The sequence below is a fragment of the Harpia harpyja genome, chromosome 8 (assembly GCF_026419915.1).
Source record: "Harpia harpyja isolate bHarHar1 chromosome 8, bHarHar1 primary haplotype, whole genome shotgun sequence".
NCBI lineage: Eukaryota > Metazoa > Chordata > Aves > Accipitriformes > Accipitridae > Harpia > Harpia harpyja.
This window is the reverse complement of record NC_068947.1, coordinates 3,165,391-3,179,973: the sequence shown is the minus strand read 5'-3', so window position 1 is coordinate 3,179,973 and position 14,583 is coordinate 3,165,391. Positions and strand designations below refer to the sequence as shown.

Genomic DNA, 14,583 nt, shown 5'->3' with positions numbered 1-14,583 from the left:
AATATCAAGTGGCTCCACATCTCTTACCTTTATTCTAAGAGGATAGAAGTGCCAACAGCTCAAAACAGCATGTACCTTTAACAAAGAACTTCAGTTCCAGTACACATTCGCCCACCTACTGGCTCAACTAAAAGTTTCCCACTCGCATTTTTCTTTCTTCATACATTTTTACTTTACTTTCTTCAACAGAATATCTGCATATCACTCCTCAGACATCCTGTTCTGTCTTCACATGTTCTACTCTTCATTTTCTTTCCTCTACAACTTTCATTCCCTCTTGATTTTCAGTATCTCCCTATCTACTCTTACTCCTCTATTATTTCCAGTTCTCTCGTCAGAGACCACCAACTATGAACTATCCTTTTCTCATGCCTCACTGAAGTTTTATATAAATTAAAGTTCTTTTGCCACCTAACACATACCCTCACTAAGACAGGAACAGTACTTCCAGCATAAAATCTCATTGGTTTTCTACCTAGCTTTGGGCCCACATTACCAGTTTTAACCAAAACTTTCCTTACAAATTTTCCATGTATATGTATTATGTATACGTATACATATATGTGTGTATTTAATTTTTCTCACTTAGATCTCCCTTTTTCCTATTGCAGTAGCTATCATCACTTTTAATAATCTGGGGCTATCCTTAGTAGTGTTTTATAGCCCTTGTATATTTATAAGTTATGAAGGACATCATGAGGCAAAACTGTTTTGTCAAAAGGTTCGTATTTTGCTCGTTAAAGCAAAACAGTCAAACAATTCCTCTGAACATTTTTCTGCTATTTTTTTTCCAAGTCTTTTAAATTTTTTTTTTTTACATCTTACTAATGAAGTGCTTAAAAACCAGCAACAGTGCAGTATTGAATGTACTGGCAAATCTGATTCACAAGGATGCACAGAAAATGAGAAACGTATGAAATTCTGCTGAGTAATGACTAAAAGGGGCATGGATATAAATAATGGGGATTAAGGGCAAGGGTGAACACAAGCAGAAACCTGTGAGACAAGGCATTAGATGGGAAAATTCAGAAAGAAGATGAGAGAATTTTCTCCAAGAGAAAAACAAAATTAATGTCTCGGAGGAATGCTTCATTGCTGAAGACAACCTATAAATTGACACTTTGCATCAGAACAGAGGTACATACACTAACTGCTCTCACAGTAACTGTTTGCATTAAACCTGTGTGCCTGCCATACAGTCTACATCAAAACAAAAAGTATAATGAATGCAATGTAAATATCCCTCATCTCTGAAAATGATACTTTGGGAAGGAAATTAATATGCAATAGAACAGTGACATTTCTTAAGAGTGTTCCTCATCAACGGATACAATTCTCTATCCTGATTTTTTTTTATATGAATTACGCACACCCCCCCATTCTCTCAGTAAACCTGAATCAAAATCAGAAGTATTTAACCTATGATGATGATCCTGTCAGATTTTATAAAAATTATTATCATTTAACTGCTCCTCTGTAACGTTTACCCAGCAAATGGGAGTACAGGGACAAAAATCAAACCAGAATGAAACCACACACACACACGGCTAGAGTAAGATTAAACTTCCTTATACACTACTATATATACACTTGAAACTAAATATAGTCTTGTAGGTGGCAAACAAAAAAGAGATTGCTTTCTTCCATGCCATCAGCCCTCCTGCTACTTGGTTATGACATCAAGATATTATTCCTTTTTCCATGCTCCTGAGATGCACCTACTTCTGAAAGTACCAACCTAGCATGAAAGCAGAAGCATTCTACAAAAAACCCAGAATCACTCTTGCCTTAAAATTACATGACTTTTGTTTAATACTATACTGAAAAAAACCTCCAGGTTTTCTTTGGTTTTTTTAGAGCTTCCATAGCTTTCATTTTCATCACAATTTCTTCCAAAACCAACTTCTCTTACATCTTTTCTTTAAAGTGTTCTGAAACATTTCTTGCTTCTCTTCCACAATTTCAGAGAGCTGCAAAATTTCCACATCATCAATTGCCAACTGCTAATCAAACAGATCTCTTCCATATCTAGTATACCTTGGAAATTAATATTTGAATTTGCCACTGGAAATCTGATGGCAGATAGAGCGTAACACACACTACATAACTAAACAAAACTAAACTGATAGACATCTCTCATGTCAAAACAAAAATCATTAACATCAAAATTGTGTTCACATTGTAATTTTAACTAATGTGGAGGAATTGTACCTTACATTTTGACTTACCAAGTATTCAGATAGCATCCTGGTAACTTAGGATTGGTAAAAAAAGCTCATTATACAATGAAATGTTTCATTTAATTTAATCACTTTAGAAAATGCACAGAGTAGCTACGTCTGAAGACAGGGCACTCTGAACTTTTACTACTCCATAGCTTCCATACATCGTCAAATTCTTCCTTGTGGCCTATTCTCTGCTTACGCCATAGAGTCCTCTCTTAATACCATCTGCTCCACTCAGTGTTACAACACAGACATGCAGGAAAGCTCTAAAAAGAAAAAATTCCTTACCTTGTTCCCAAGCTTGAAGACCTCATCCAAATTGGTGCTATTAGTATTTATCATAATGGAATCTGTGTCTCCATAAATCACTTCAAGGTTCATCTAAATGAAACAAATTGCTTTGAAAAACAAAACAGAGCCACTCCGTCTTTTTAAAGTCCCACCTCATTTTCAAGATTCAAAAATACCATTATCTGTATATTATCCCTTAAATACTAAAGAGCAGAAAAACATAAAGTAAGTTTTTACTGAGAAGTCTGTACATTTCATTAAGACGTACATGAATTTAAAGAGAATGATGAAACTTACATCACTGATATGTTTAAAAAAAAAATCACTGTTCAGTTGTGTACCTAATATAAGTGGTTAGAATTTTACTAAATGAATGCTAGAAAAATAAGTCAGTGAACAAGTCTAATCTTGAGAAACAGCAGGAACTCTAATCAGAAATAATTTTGGACTGCTAGGACACAAGAAGATCACTTAGACTCAAAGACTGCCGGACAAATTCAAACTATTCAGATGAGGCATTTAGCCAATGTGCTTGAAAGATAATACCACAGTCAGGTATCCTATCCCATTTGTAGCCATCACCATACTACTGCAAAAAAGTCATTCTGGACTTAAAAACAAAACCCAACCCAAAAACTTAGATACTCTATTTCAAACAAATCTAGTGAAAATATTGGCTAGAGGATACCATAACTGACAATACCACAGTACTGTCCAGATTAGGCTGCTCTTCTTACACTTTTTCAGATTACGCAGGTGGCTTCATATTTCTGTTTTCTCACTCCCATCTTTTTTTTTTCTACTGTAATCTAGTTACCCGTGTTAGTCCTCCCTGGGGCAGCAGATCTTTCAGGGAACAAGGCACTCCTTTTGCATAAGGATCTAGCTACTATCACCCACAAGTTTTGTATCCCCAGGTTGAACTACTGAACAATTACACCTGGAGATGAACACAAACACCTACTTGATTCCTTCTCTCTGACTGACACTCTGCCCTTTGTATCATCTCTCATACTGATCCTTGTAATAACTCAAATGCCCTGCTTGGAAAAGATTGTGTTCAAACACCAGCCAGACTGCCATAATACTCTGGGATAATGGAGCAAACTCTAGACAAACCAAGGCACATAAAAAAGCCTGAGGTGCATATGAAAGGCATAGCAAGGAAAAAATGTCACCACAAAAATGGGCAGATGCATCCAATTACATAATATTAACTTGAAAAAATGAAAACCTGATGTTTTCAATGGTGGAAAATCAATGCAGCTGTAAAAACTGCAGCATGGCTATGTCCATGTTAAACTCCATATAGTCAAAAAACCACCCTGTGACAGAGTTTAAAGGATGCCAAAAAATAAACCATAATAAAACACTAGAACACATGGTGTAACAGGTCTATGAGTAAACTCTAATTAGCACTGTTGCTAATTTCCTTGAAACAGTCACACATAGGCTTCAAGCAGGGGCCAGATCATATCTGTGGTAGGAAAAGAAAAAAGCTATAATCCATTAGGAAGGATTACATTTGTAAACCAGGCATCCTAAGAAGTGATTTCAGGTCTGTTTGGGTTACAGTTCTCCTAGAATAAAAAAAAATTTCACCAGGTGTGCTCTTTAAGGGTTGTTGTTTAATGAAAATGCTCAGCATTACCTTTTGCACCATCTCCTTGGTATGCATCAAAATCTGAAATAAAAAAAATAATCAAAGATTAGTGTATGATATAATTACAAGCTAACACATGCAAACATATCCATTAGGTAGCTAACTCCAAATGCTCTCACCTTTCAAAACAAAGCAAACCACCTCTCTCCTGGCAACACACAGTCACCTCAATACTCTTATTACATGAGTAAATTCTCATCTGACCTTGTATTAATGCTATTATTAACTCCCCTAAAACAAGATTAAAACAAATCTCAAAATTGCATGTGCACACACACATTCTACCTTAGGAAAAAAAGAACGTTGAAACAAATGCTCAAATAAAACCTAATCAGGAAGTGCCAGAATTAAGCCTCTTTCAGTAATATAGGTCAGTCGTCTCCTCCATATCCATCATCTTATCTCTTGATGTCATTGAGTCTTTTCCCCCAAAACGTCCTTTCTTACTCAGTAAAGCCTGGATGCTGCTCACTTAACAAGAACCTAGTCAAAAGGTTGATTACCCTTAGAGTGATCTCAAAATGGGTCATCAGAAAACAAACTCCTTAGGGAAACCAGAACTGGGACAAGGAGCTGGGATAGAGGTAGGATAAAGATGTTGACTCAATGGGCAAATCCACGTGTAACGAGGTTTGTTCCTCAGCCAAGAGCTCATCCCAAGTTCCCTGAATGCTCTGAATAGCAATTCTCTGAACCTTAGAAATAGCTATAGAGACCTCACATGAGTAGGCTCCTGCTTCCATCTCTAATACTGGTCAGCATATGGGAGAGGGGTGGAAGAGCGTACCATCTGAAGCCACAGATACAGCTGTAGCGCAGAAAAGACAAAGTAAAACTAGCTTGACAAACAAAATGTGTAGCTGCTGCAGCAAGAAGGGCTTGGTGAAGTTTGCACAGCTGCAAAAGAACCAACATCTGGTCCGTTCCTTCAGTCACCTGGCCATGTTTCCACTGTATTCCCCATTTCCTTTCTCAGCAGCATCCTGGTGCTCTGGCACACAGCTCCAGATTCTACCTGGTTAGTCCCAGTTCCCTGGTTTCAGTCCTCTCCATCCCCACTCAGCATAAACTTCAGTTCTTTTTCAGCTAGTCCTGCTACTTATATATTTATACTTTAAATTTTCTTAAAGAGGATTACTTTGAACCACTTGTTACACTGATGATAGATCAGAGTCTGTTAGGTGAACCCGAACAATTTGGTACTCTAGCTTTAAAGATAGTCAGGCAACACACTATTTTAACAGGTTATATTAAATTCAGTAACCTAGTCTAAGTTTTATTATTTTTCATACATTAAATTGTAATACTCCTTGGCCATATTTGCCAAAAAGGCAGAATTATGACTTGTAGTCAAGAAGTCTGTGACAGGGAGCTGAGCAGTAGAAATTAGCAGGGATGAGGAAAGAAAAAGGACAAACAGGGAACAGCTAGCCATGCTTAGTGGGAATACTACCATCTTCAGGGAAATCTCATTACTTTCATGAGGCCAAGGAGCCTAAAATGAATGCAAGAGTCTTGACTATCATGATATTGACTATTGCTATTACAGCACGCAATTTTGAAACAAAGGTGGAATGTCCACCTCTACATAACAGTACACGAACAGGATGACAACACTATCATTCCTTCAACATTAACAGCAAGTTTCTTTAATATTTCTGAACCTTTAAACAATGAATGATGAATACTAAAGTATGATGCTCCACTATGCTTTTTCAGTTTGTTTTAAATTATGCACCACAGAATTATGCACTGAAAGCTATATTCCACTGGCATTCTTAGTTTTGCAATGCTTGACTTTGCAAACTTAATGTTCTGTTTCAGCATAGTTTCTGTTCAGACACATTTCCTAGCCACTTTCATCTTCGAAGAAAAATCACTGCACCTAAGGATGGACTCAAGTACAAAGACATGAGCTAAGCAAACATAATATACCACTCCCTTCAAGGCCCTTAAGGAAAGGTTAGGTTCCAGACCACAATGTAACTTTGACACAGCTGACTCACAATGAATGTCCTTATCAGGGTTATTCCCCAGGCACACACGGATACCTATGGATTTACACTCTCTGGGTCAAGTTCAAAACATCCAGTTGGTTTAAAGACTATCCACTGATGCTGCAAACTAGGTACTCGGACAATGTGATGACTGAACTCTGCTGATGTCCCAAGCTGCAAAAAGCTCGGCCAGCCTCAATTTTCTATGTAGACAAAGAAGAACAGGAAGATGGTCAGTCTTAACTGCAGATTCACTCTAGGCTGTATGTGCTCAGATGCACCCAATTCCATTTTAATCTGAACCTTAAAAAAAAGATATTCCACTCGTATTCATCTCCTAGTGAGTGATTCAGATGGCACCGCCCCACCACCTTTCCATGGAGTTTTGAAATTATTCTAAAGACACATATCACTGGTACATGACATCAAATTTCATATACAGTAATCAGAGTTCTAGCTTATTCACCACCCCACCCCCCCTTTCTCTCACTTAATTAGCTAACTCCTACAGAGAAAGGTTATACCTTTCCCTTAGTACTCCAAAAGCAAACAGGAGTCCCCGAAACAAAATTTTGAAATTGGACAGAGAAATTAAGAGTTTACATGTAAAAGAAAAGAAGGCCTACCATTTTTTCCCTTAATAATCTCTGGCATTTTCTACTTTATTCTCTGAAATAATGCTTTCTATTAACAGTTAAAAAGATAACTTTTTTTTTTTAAATAGGATTACCCCCTACTAAAAAAATTGTTTGGCTGTGCAAAGACCATTTCTCAATTGTCTCCAAGGACAGCAGTGGATGTAAGTAGTAACAAGACAGTCATAGACAAGTTAGCTTCGTCAAGTGACTGGCATATGCTAGTGCTACCCATTCTGACAGGAGATCACTTGTAAGTGCCAACAGCTACAAAACAGAAGGTTATAAAGGCTTGCTAAATTCATTAATAAGGCAGTCAGTAGTTATCTGATTTCACAGCAACACCTGCATATTTATCTTCTCATTACCAATTGGATGATGGAATTTTTTTCAAGCACATTTCAAAAATCTGCCAACTTCAAGTGTAGAAAAAAAAATAAACTTTGTAGTTAATTTTTCCCTTAACAAAGTACAGCTGTTGAGAATAATTGTTCAAGATCTTACCCTGTAATGTCAACTGCAGCAGAACAAAGAGTATTTAATTAGCAAATCTATCCAGTAATTCAACACCTATTATATAAAATGCCTTCGTGATTTTATTCAGGATAATTTGCTAAGAGGGTTATTACTGACATTCAGATGAAATTTAAAATTCCTACGCAAGTCGAGTCATAATAGCAGTAATGATCCCCCCAATCAGGAGATACTGTGTCACACAAGGTTCTTTTGCAATGCAGCAGCCGATTTCCTGACTTCTTAATTCCTGGGCTCAGCTCAGTGAGAGCCCTTCATGCCAATATTTCAGTCAGCCATACATCCTTAATGGGACTCTATTAAAATACCTAGAATAAAAATGACTTTTTTTTTCTTTTTTTTTTTTTGTTAAAAAGAATGACAGCACTGCTATCATATCAATCATTAGCAGTTTCTCAGAAATGCACAGAAAAGGAAGGGAGGTTTATAGTGAGGCTGGGAAGACAGAAGAAAGAAGGAAGAGAATAGGAAAATTGTTACTTGGTAGTTTCCTTTTGCAAATAATATTGCGCTGCTCATGAGAGCTGGATTGTGTCCTACTGCAGGCAGTCCAAGTAGGAAGAATTAATTGCCTGGCAACCCATCTGTACAGCCGTGCCCCCTCCCCCCAGCAAACATATACTTCTAAAAACCTGTGAACTTCTCAGCACAGTGAACATCTGTGAAATTCTATTTTAACTTTTTTCTTGCAAAAGCAAGACTAGAAACACATTCTCTCACCCATGAACTGCAAGTCAATATAAACTGAAAGATTGTAATTGCAGACAAGCAATCAAACTGCAAAATTCCCTGTCCTACTTCTACTCCAACTCACTAATTACTTAATTAAATGAGGACGTGATTTAAGAAAGGGAATGATTAAAAAAAAAATAAATACAAAGAACAGCTTTACTATTATCCATTACATCAAGTATTTTGAAAGATTCCTTATTTAAAAACCACTAAAGAGTACCTTCCAATGAGAGGATGCTTATGTGAAAACAAGCTAACACACCTGAGTTAAAAAACAATGGGACAGGGCACAAAACTAACACACTGATGCAAAGATTTCTCCTGAAAACACACAAATTTTCTGTAGATTCCTGGGGCCGCAGATGTGAAGGAACCAAAAGAGAGACTTAAGACCAGACTGAAGACTGACCACAATGATTACAAGAATATTGCGCCAAAGATGCATACCAAAAAAAAAAAAAAAAAAATCACTTATGCATTTACTTTGCACAAAGAGAAAAACTAATGCTCTTAAGGCCTTGGCAAAAAAAAAAAATGTATTTTTGAAGACTACCTGTAGTTATCTAGTGTAGACCTGATATTTTTTTCCACCTCAGCTGTCTACTTCTGCAATTATATAGTAAGAAAATAATTCTGTCATCAGCTTTAGAAATTCAAATTAGCTAGTCCTTCCCATGACACAGAACAAATGGGCAGGAAGAACTGTGTTCCAGTATGTAACACCAGTCACTCATCTATGTAAGAAGTATTTCTGAACCCATGTATTTTTGCAACCTATTCATTAGTTTTGCTTGTATTTTGTGATAAGTAGCCTCTAGCACCGATAAACCATGGCCACAGGATGCTGCAAAAAGATTTTAAGGAGGATTTTCAAAAAAGGTTTCTATCGCTGGACAAAAAGGCACATATGCCACAAGCAAAAGTGAAAGAAAGATGGAAGCTTTGTTAGCCACAAGGAATGAAGCACCACTATATAGCCTTTTCATTAGACAATGGACTTAGTTTAGAAAAGTTTGAGTGACCAGATTCAAGTAGTTAATAAATAAGTTTGTTTCAAAGAGTATCTGCTGTACTTAGACAATGCATTCAAAGTTACATTTCCCAAAAATCTACACTCTTAGGAAATGTTAACAGCATCAGAAATACACCCCACCCTGCCAAAATTTTCACTTCCAGGTGGTTTTTTTTTTTTCATAAACACTGAAATTAACTGTCCATACTCCACCCAACAAAGTTGACAGACGTTAATACAACTTTGATAGAGGCTGCGTATAAAACCAGTCTTGGATGGTGCACCAAAACCAAAGGGAGAATGGTTCCAAGGGCTGAAGCAGCGTACACAAAGATCCAGTAACACATGTTTACATGCCAACAAAAGGTTGGATATTCTGCCTCATGAACAACAGAAAACACAAAAAAGGCAGCAATAGAAACATGCTGAACACAACCAAAATCCTGTGTACCTTTGTCACATTTTGACAAGGAATGCAAAGATGACAGTAAAACACTGAAGATGATGATGTGAATCAAATTACAACTTGAAGACAATGTTCCCTTAGTGCCAGAAACAATTATACCTTTAAAATTCTACAGTACCTCTATTTCAAGTATTTGTGGTGGGTTTCACTGAAGAGAATAGGAAAACCAGAATTAACTCCTTACCAAGTTGTACAATTATTGGTTATTCTGCACAATATATTACAAACCATGCTATACTACAGCAACTTTTGCCTATTTTGGAAAGGAATATTTTCATACTAGGATGAAAGAAAAAACAATGAAATAGTCCTGCAGCTTTGGACAAAAGTTAAAAAAAAAAAACAAAAAAACAAAAACCAAACCACAAACAAAAAACAACAGCCAAAAACTTCTGTGTGGAAATTAATTTAAAATCTTGGAAATGGAGAAACAGAGTGCCCAACAATGAAGTTGAACACTTGGGTGCAAATAAGGTAACCAACCCGGTTCTGACCTCACTTCGTGATCACAGAAGCAGTAAGAATACAAAGTCCGGGTGAATAACTAGCTGTGAAAGATGTCTGTACAGCATGGGCATCTCCTAACCTTCCACAGTCAGTAATGCTCCTTCCAGACAAACCAAACAGCAGAACCAGTGGCAGTTCCTAGAGAAGCACCAGGGCTCACAGCCCACCCACGGCACTATTTTCTTTCTGACCAACTCATTCAAAACTGAAAGCCTAAAACAAATGAAGGAGCAGGGAAATTTTTTCCCAGTTTTACTCCATAAAAAAATAAGATCTGCAACACCTAAAAACCCTTGAAGAACATGGTACTCAAACCAATTTCAGCTTATTAACTCTTAGGAATATTTTTTAATTTAAATCCATTAAATAATTCTATGCTTGATGAACATTTTGTACTTAAATGTAACACGCAAAGGTAGCTTTATACTTAATAGGAAAACCTTTTGTGCATTTCAAGTATACTGCAACTACATCGAAAGCTAACCATATCACACTAATAAGCAAGAATATGACACGCATCATTTACTATTCCCTAATAAAACCAAAACATGTGTTAAGTTGTTCAGTATTTCAATGAATACAGACAAGTATATCCTCCATAGAGAAAAGAGCAGCATTTGTTTCAGTGAAATGAACAAACATTTAGACAGGAAAGCTTTATTTTGCTTTGTTTCCCAAATTGAACTGGTTTAACACATTCAGCAATAAAGAATCAGTCTTTCACTAGAAAAAATAAAATGACAAGAACAGTAAATAATTAAAATTAATTACTTATAAACCAAGGCTTCCTGTTTGGTGAGACAAGTTAGAATCTAGTCAAGGTTTACACCAGAGCACAGAGATTTTCCTCCGAATAACAGCAAAATCTATTCCCAAGTAGGGAAGAATAACCATACCATCCTCCACATCAGGTTTAAGTGGAACTATATTTTTAGAAATTATCTTTCAAATATATAAGTGTGTGTCTCAATCTTGAGGTGATAGGAATGTAAGTACTGTCTCATCTCCCAGATAAGTTACTCTCATAGCCATGTAACTACAAGTCCTAGAGAAATCAGGGAATAGGTCTCAGAATCAACAGTGAAGACAATTTTTCAAAAAGATCAAGTATTTCTGTAAACCAGAAAAAGAAATAAAGCTAATACTCTAAAGACTGAAATATTTTTTTTAAGCAGTGGATAAACTCAGTGCACTATCCAAGATGATGACAAATTCCTTGAGAATCAAATCTCCCCCCCCCCCCCCTTTTTTTAGTAAAAAATCAGTAACCAGGACTCGCAAGTCTATAAGGCCCTCCTCCCTTATCTTCCAACTGTTAACGAAAATTTCATTACAAAAAGAAAGGTGTATTGTAAGAAAGGCCCTTTAAGGCAAGAAGGGAATGTAGAGTTGGCAGGAAGTGAACCTGGATTACTCTTCTAAGGTTCTCCTGGTCAGCATCTCTTAATAACTACAACTTGTATGCTTGGAGAAAAGGGAAGGGCTGGGGGAAGACAAGCAAGTGCTAAAGAGAAAAACAAATGCGGAAAACACTTCCTACCTGCTAAGTATTCTTAAAAGAAAAAGGACTGCTACTGAAAAACACAGCCTTTTTCTTGAAGAACCATAGGCATTTTGCAATAGGTACACTGAACAGGGCAAGGCAACCTCTGTCTAGGTACAGATATATTCACTGAAAGTGATCCTGAAATTTTATAGGAGATGAGAGGACATGCTAGTCTTGGTAATGAATAGATTGTGTATGAACGTTGTGTCCATCAAAAAAAAATCTTTGTAATTGGTTTGAACTGCTTTAAAAGTAAACTGTTCTTTCATCTTCACTAAGTGGTTTTCTATCAAAGCAACATCTATTCAAATTCAGAAAAGTACTTTAGCCTCTAATTACCCTCCAAAGAAAGTTCTCTTACCTAATTTCTTAAATGTCACGCAAGATTTTCGTAAAGCATGTAATTTTGTTTCATTAAATTAGATATATTTAGACAACATGACAGTTGTTTTTATGAAGTTAAACAATACTCATTCATAGTCCACGGTTGCACAGCTGGTGTCAGTGGCAGGGTTTTGGTTTTTATGTTCATGGACCTCCTTTTGAGGACCAAGAATTGCTTGGACAAGGCAGGATCCATCTCACTACATGGGGGAGAACCACCTGTGCCAACAGGCTGCCCAGCCTGGTAAGGAGAGCTTTAAACCAGGACACCCCAAGTGTCTCAGTGCCACCTTTAATGTCATCTCCCTACTCTGAAGAAAAGGATCATTCTGAAAGCCTCCCAAATAATCTGCTCCAGATCTGATACATTGTTAAGCCTCTCTGATTAAGGAAGGAGAAGTTCCTATACATTCAGCTTCCTAACTATACTGGGACGTTCAGGTTTCCACCAAGCTACTCAAATGCAAAAGTTGAGACATCAGGTGTATACAAATGCCTAAAGGGTTCACAACTGTACTTAAAAAACAAAGCATGTAGTAAAAGCAAGTCCTCTTAGGATTGCCCAAACAGGAAAAAATAAAAAAAAATAAAAAAAAAGAGAATCTGATATAAGATGGATCTTGCTGCATCAAAGAGACGTAACGGAGTAAGTTTTTCATCATGTGGGAGCATACACACAAAGTGCTGGAAACCAGGAACACTGTTGCTGCAAGTAGAGAAACCTTAGTCTTTGACGTTGTGCCACCCTCCCTGGTTACAACGGATAACTGAACGAAATTCAACAAAGATTATTCCAATTCCAAAGAACAATGAAACCTGAATGAAATAAGCACTTGTACCAAATGAAGATTTTTACCAAGGTGCCTATGCAGGACTAAATAACTACCAGTGCTCAAGTCTTGGAAACTCACAACCACATTTGGTACTGATCAAAGTAGTGAAAAAGTAGGAGGAGGGCAGGTACCATCTCCAGTACGTCCAAACACCAGCCACTGTATTGATGTGGCTCCTACACAGTCTCTTCAGAGTAGCCCCTGTGGCAGCTCCTAACTGCCTTCCTAGGTGGTATCAGGGAAAAAAAACGGTTTCAACTCTACATGGGACACTTAATCTTTCCTGCTTCAGGCAAGACCTAGTGATAGCTCCAAGGATGTGAAAAGACAACAAGGAACATGCATGGTTAATAGCATGAAGTCTCAGTCAGATTTCCTATTTGTTCAGTGCAACCACTGTACAGCACTTGATGAAGCTGACTTGGATGCAGATGGAAAGAGCTCCTGAGGGTTTGTCAGAGTCAGACACAGTCTTTTTAGAGTATCTCTTCAAAATGAGCTTCCTGAATTCTCTAGATATGTCTGACAAAAAAATTAAGATGGAGCTCCTTAGGACATAAAAGACCCCCAAAAACCAAAGTAAGCACTTACAAAGCATGTCAGAAATAAAATCTACTGGCCTACCAGATGATTATAAGATGTATGGCTAATTTCTGCCATACTTAGATCTCAATGTAGAATACAAATATATTAAAAAAAAAAAAGCTCATTTAAGGTTTTTAGCTATTTTTAAACTAACTACAAAAGAAAATTACTAGTTAACAATCCTAAATTGCTTGTTAAATAGGGCTTGCAACTCGAAGTCAGGAATAGGAACTGTAGGGTAGGTTGGGGCAAATTCACCTTCCAGACTTTACGTATAAGGACATAGAGGAAAAAAGAGCCCATGCCAATGGAAACTATTGCCTATCTACAGACATCCACAATAACATATGTATTACAGACATTTAAAGGAGCTAAGGATGGAACCATATTTGATGTCATGGACCTCCCATAGAAACAGAAACATGCTCCATGACACAATTTTGTGAGTACTCCAACTGAGAAAAGCTGAGCTTCATGCAAAAGCAAATTCCTGAAAGGGACCACCTTATTAACAGCCTTTAAGATTTCAGCAGTTAATCGTCAATTGGTCAATTACCTGAAATTGCAGTCTAGGGCTTTTTTAATACCATTTGTAGCCTGTCTCATAACCGAGGACACTTGCACTGTTTTTAAAAACAGAACAAAGTTAGAGGCTTATCAAAGCATGCAATTTAATTTTTCAGGACTATGAACTCACACAAAGAAATGACAGTTTCAGAAGTTACTTTTATGCATTAGTATGTCGTTAAGCACTCCACGTACAGCCCACCCATTTCAGTATTTAGAGTTTTGAAATTAATAGCAGTATGGCTTCATTACTAATGAAGCCAAGTTGTTAAGTTGTCATTGTATAATACCACAGGATATGGATTTGTTTGTTAATTGTAAAGAATATGGAAATATGAAGACTAGGAAAACAAACAAATGTATTTAACCTTTCAACATGACCCTCTAGGAGTCCAATCCAAATACTGACTTTTAGCCACATATCAGATTAAAGTAGTGGAGTTTTGCCACTCACACAATCCACATAATTCACCTAAAATGATATTGCTCAACAGGAATATATTTCTATTCTAATGATGGAAAAACCTTAATTATAAATGCAACTAAAGCATGCTACCCCCATAAATCCATTACTGCAAGAGAGGCATGCTGATTATTTTTTAAATC

General features: G+C 36.9%; 1 protein-coding gene across 2 annotated transcripts in view; it reads right to left on the bottom strand.

Annotated features, from left to right (window-relative positions):
• Positions 1–14,583, bottom strand: part of POLA1 (DNA polymerase alpha 1, catalytic subunit) — a 204,000-nt gene that overhangs the window by 126,332 nt on the left and 63,085 nt on the right. For both annotated transcript variants that reach the window (XM_052794757.1, XM_052794758.1), the window contains exons 27-28: positions 4,168–4,200; positions 2,514–2,606 (exon numbers count right to left, since the gene is read on the bottom strand). In XM_052794757.1, coding sequence (XP_052650717.1) covers positions 2,514–2,606; positions 4,168–4,200 — 126 coding nt within the window. The remainder of the gene's footprint in view (positions 1–2,513; positions 2,607–4,167; positions 4,201–14,583) is intronic.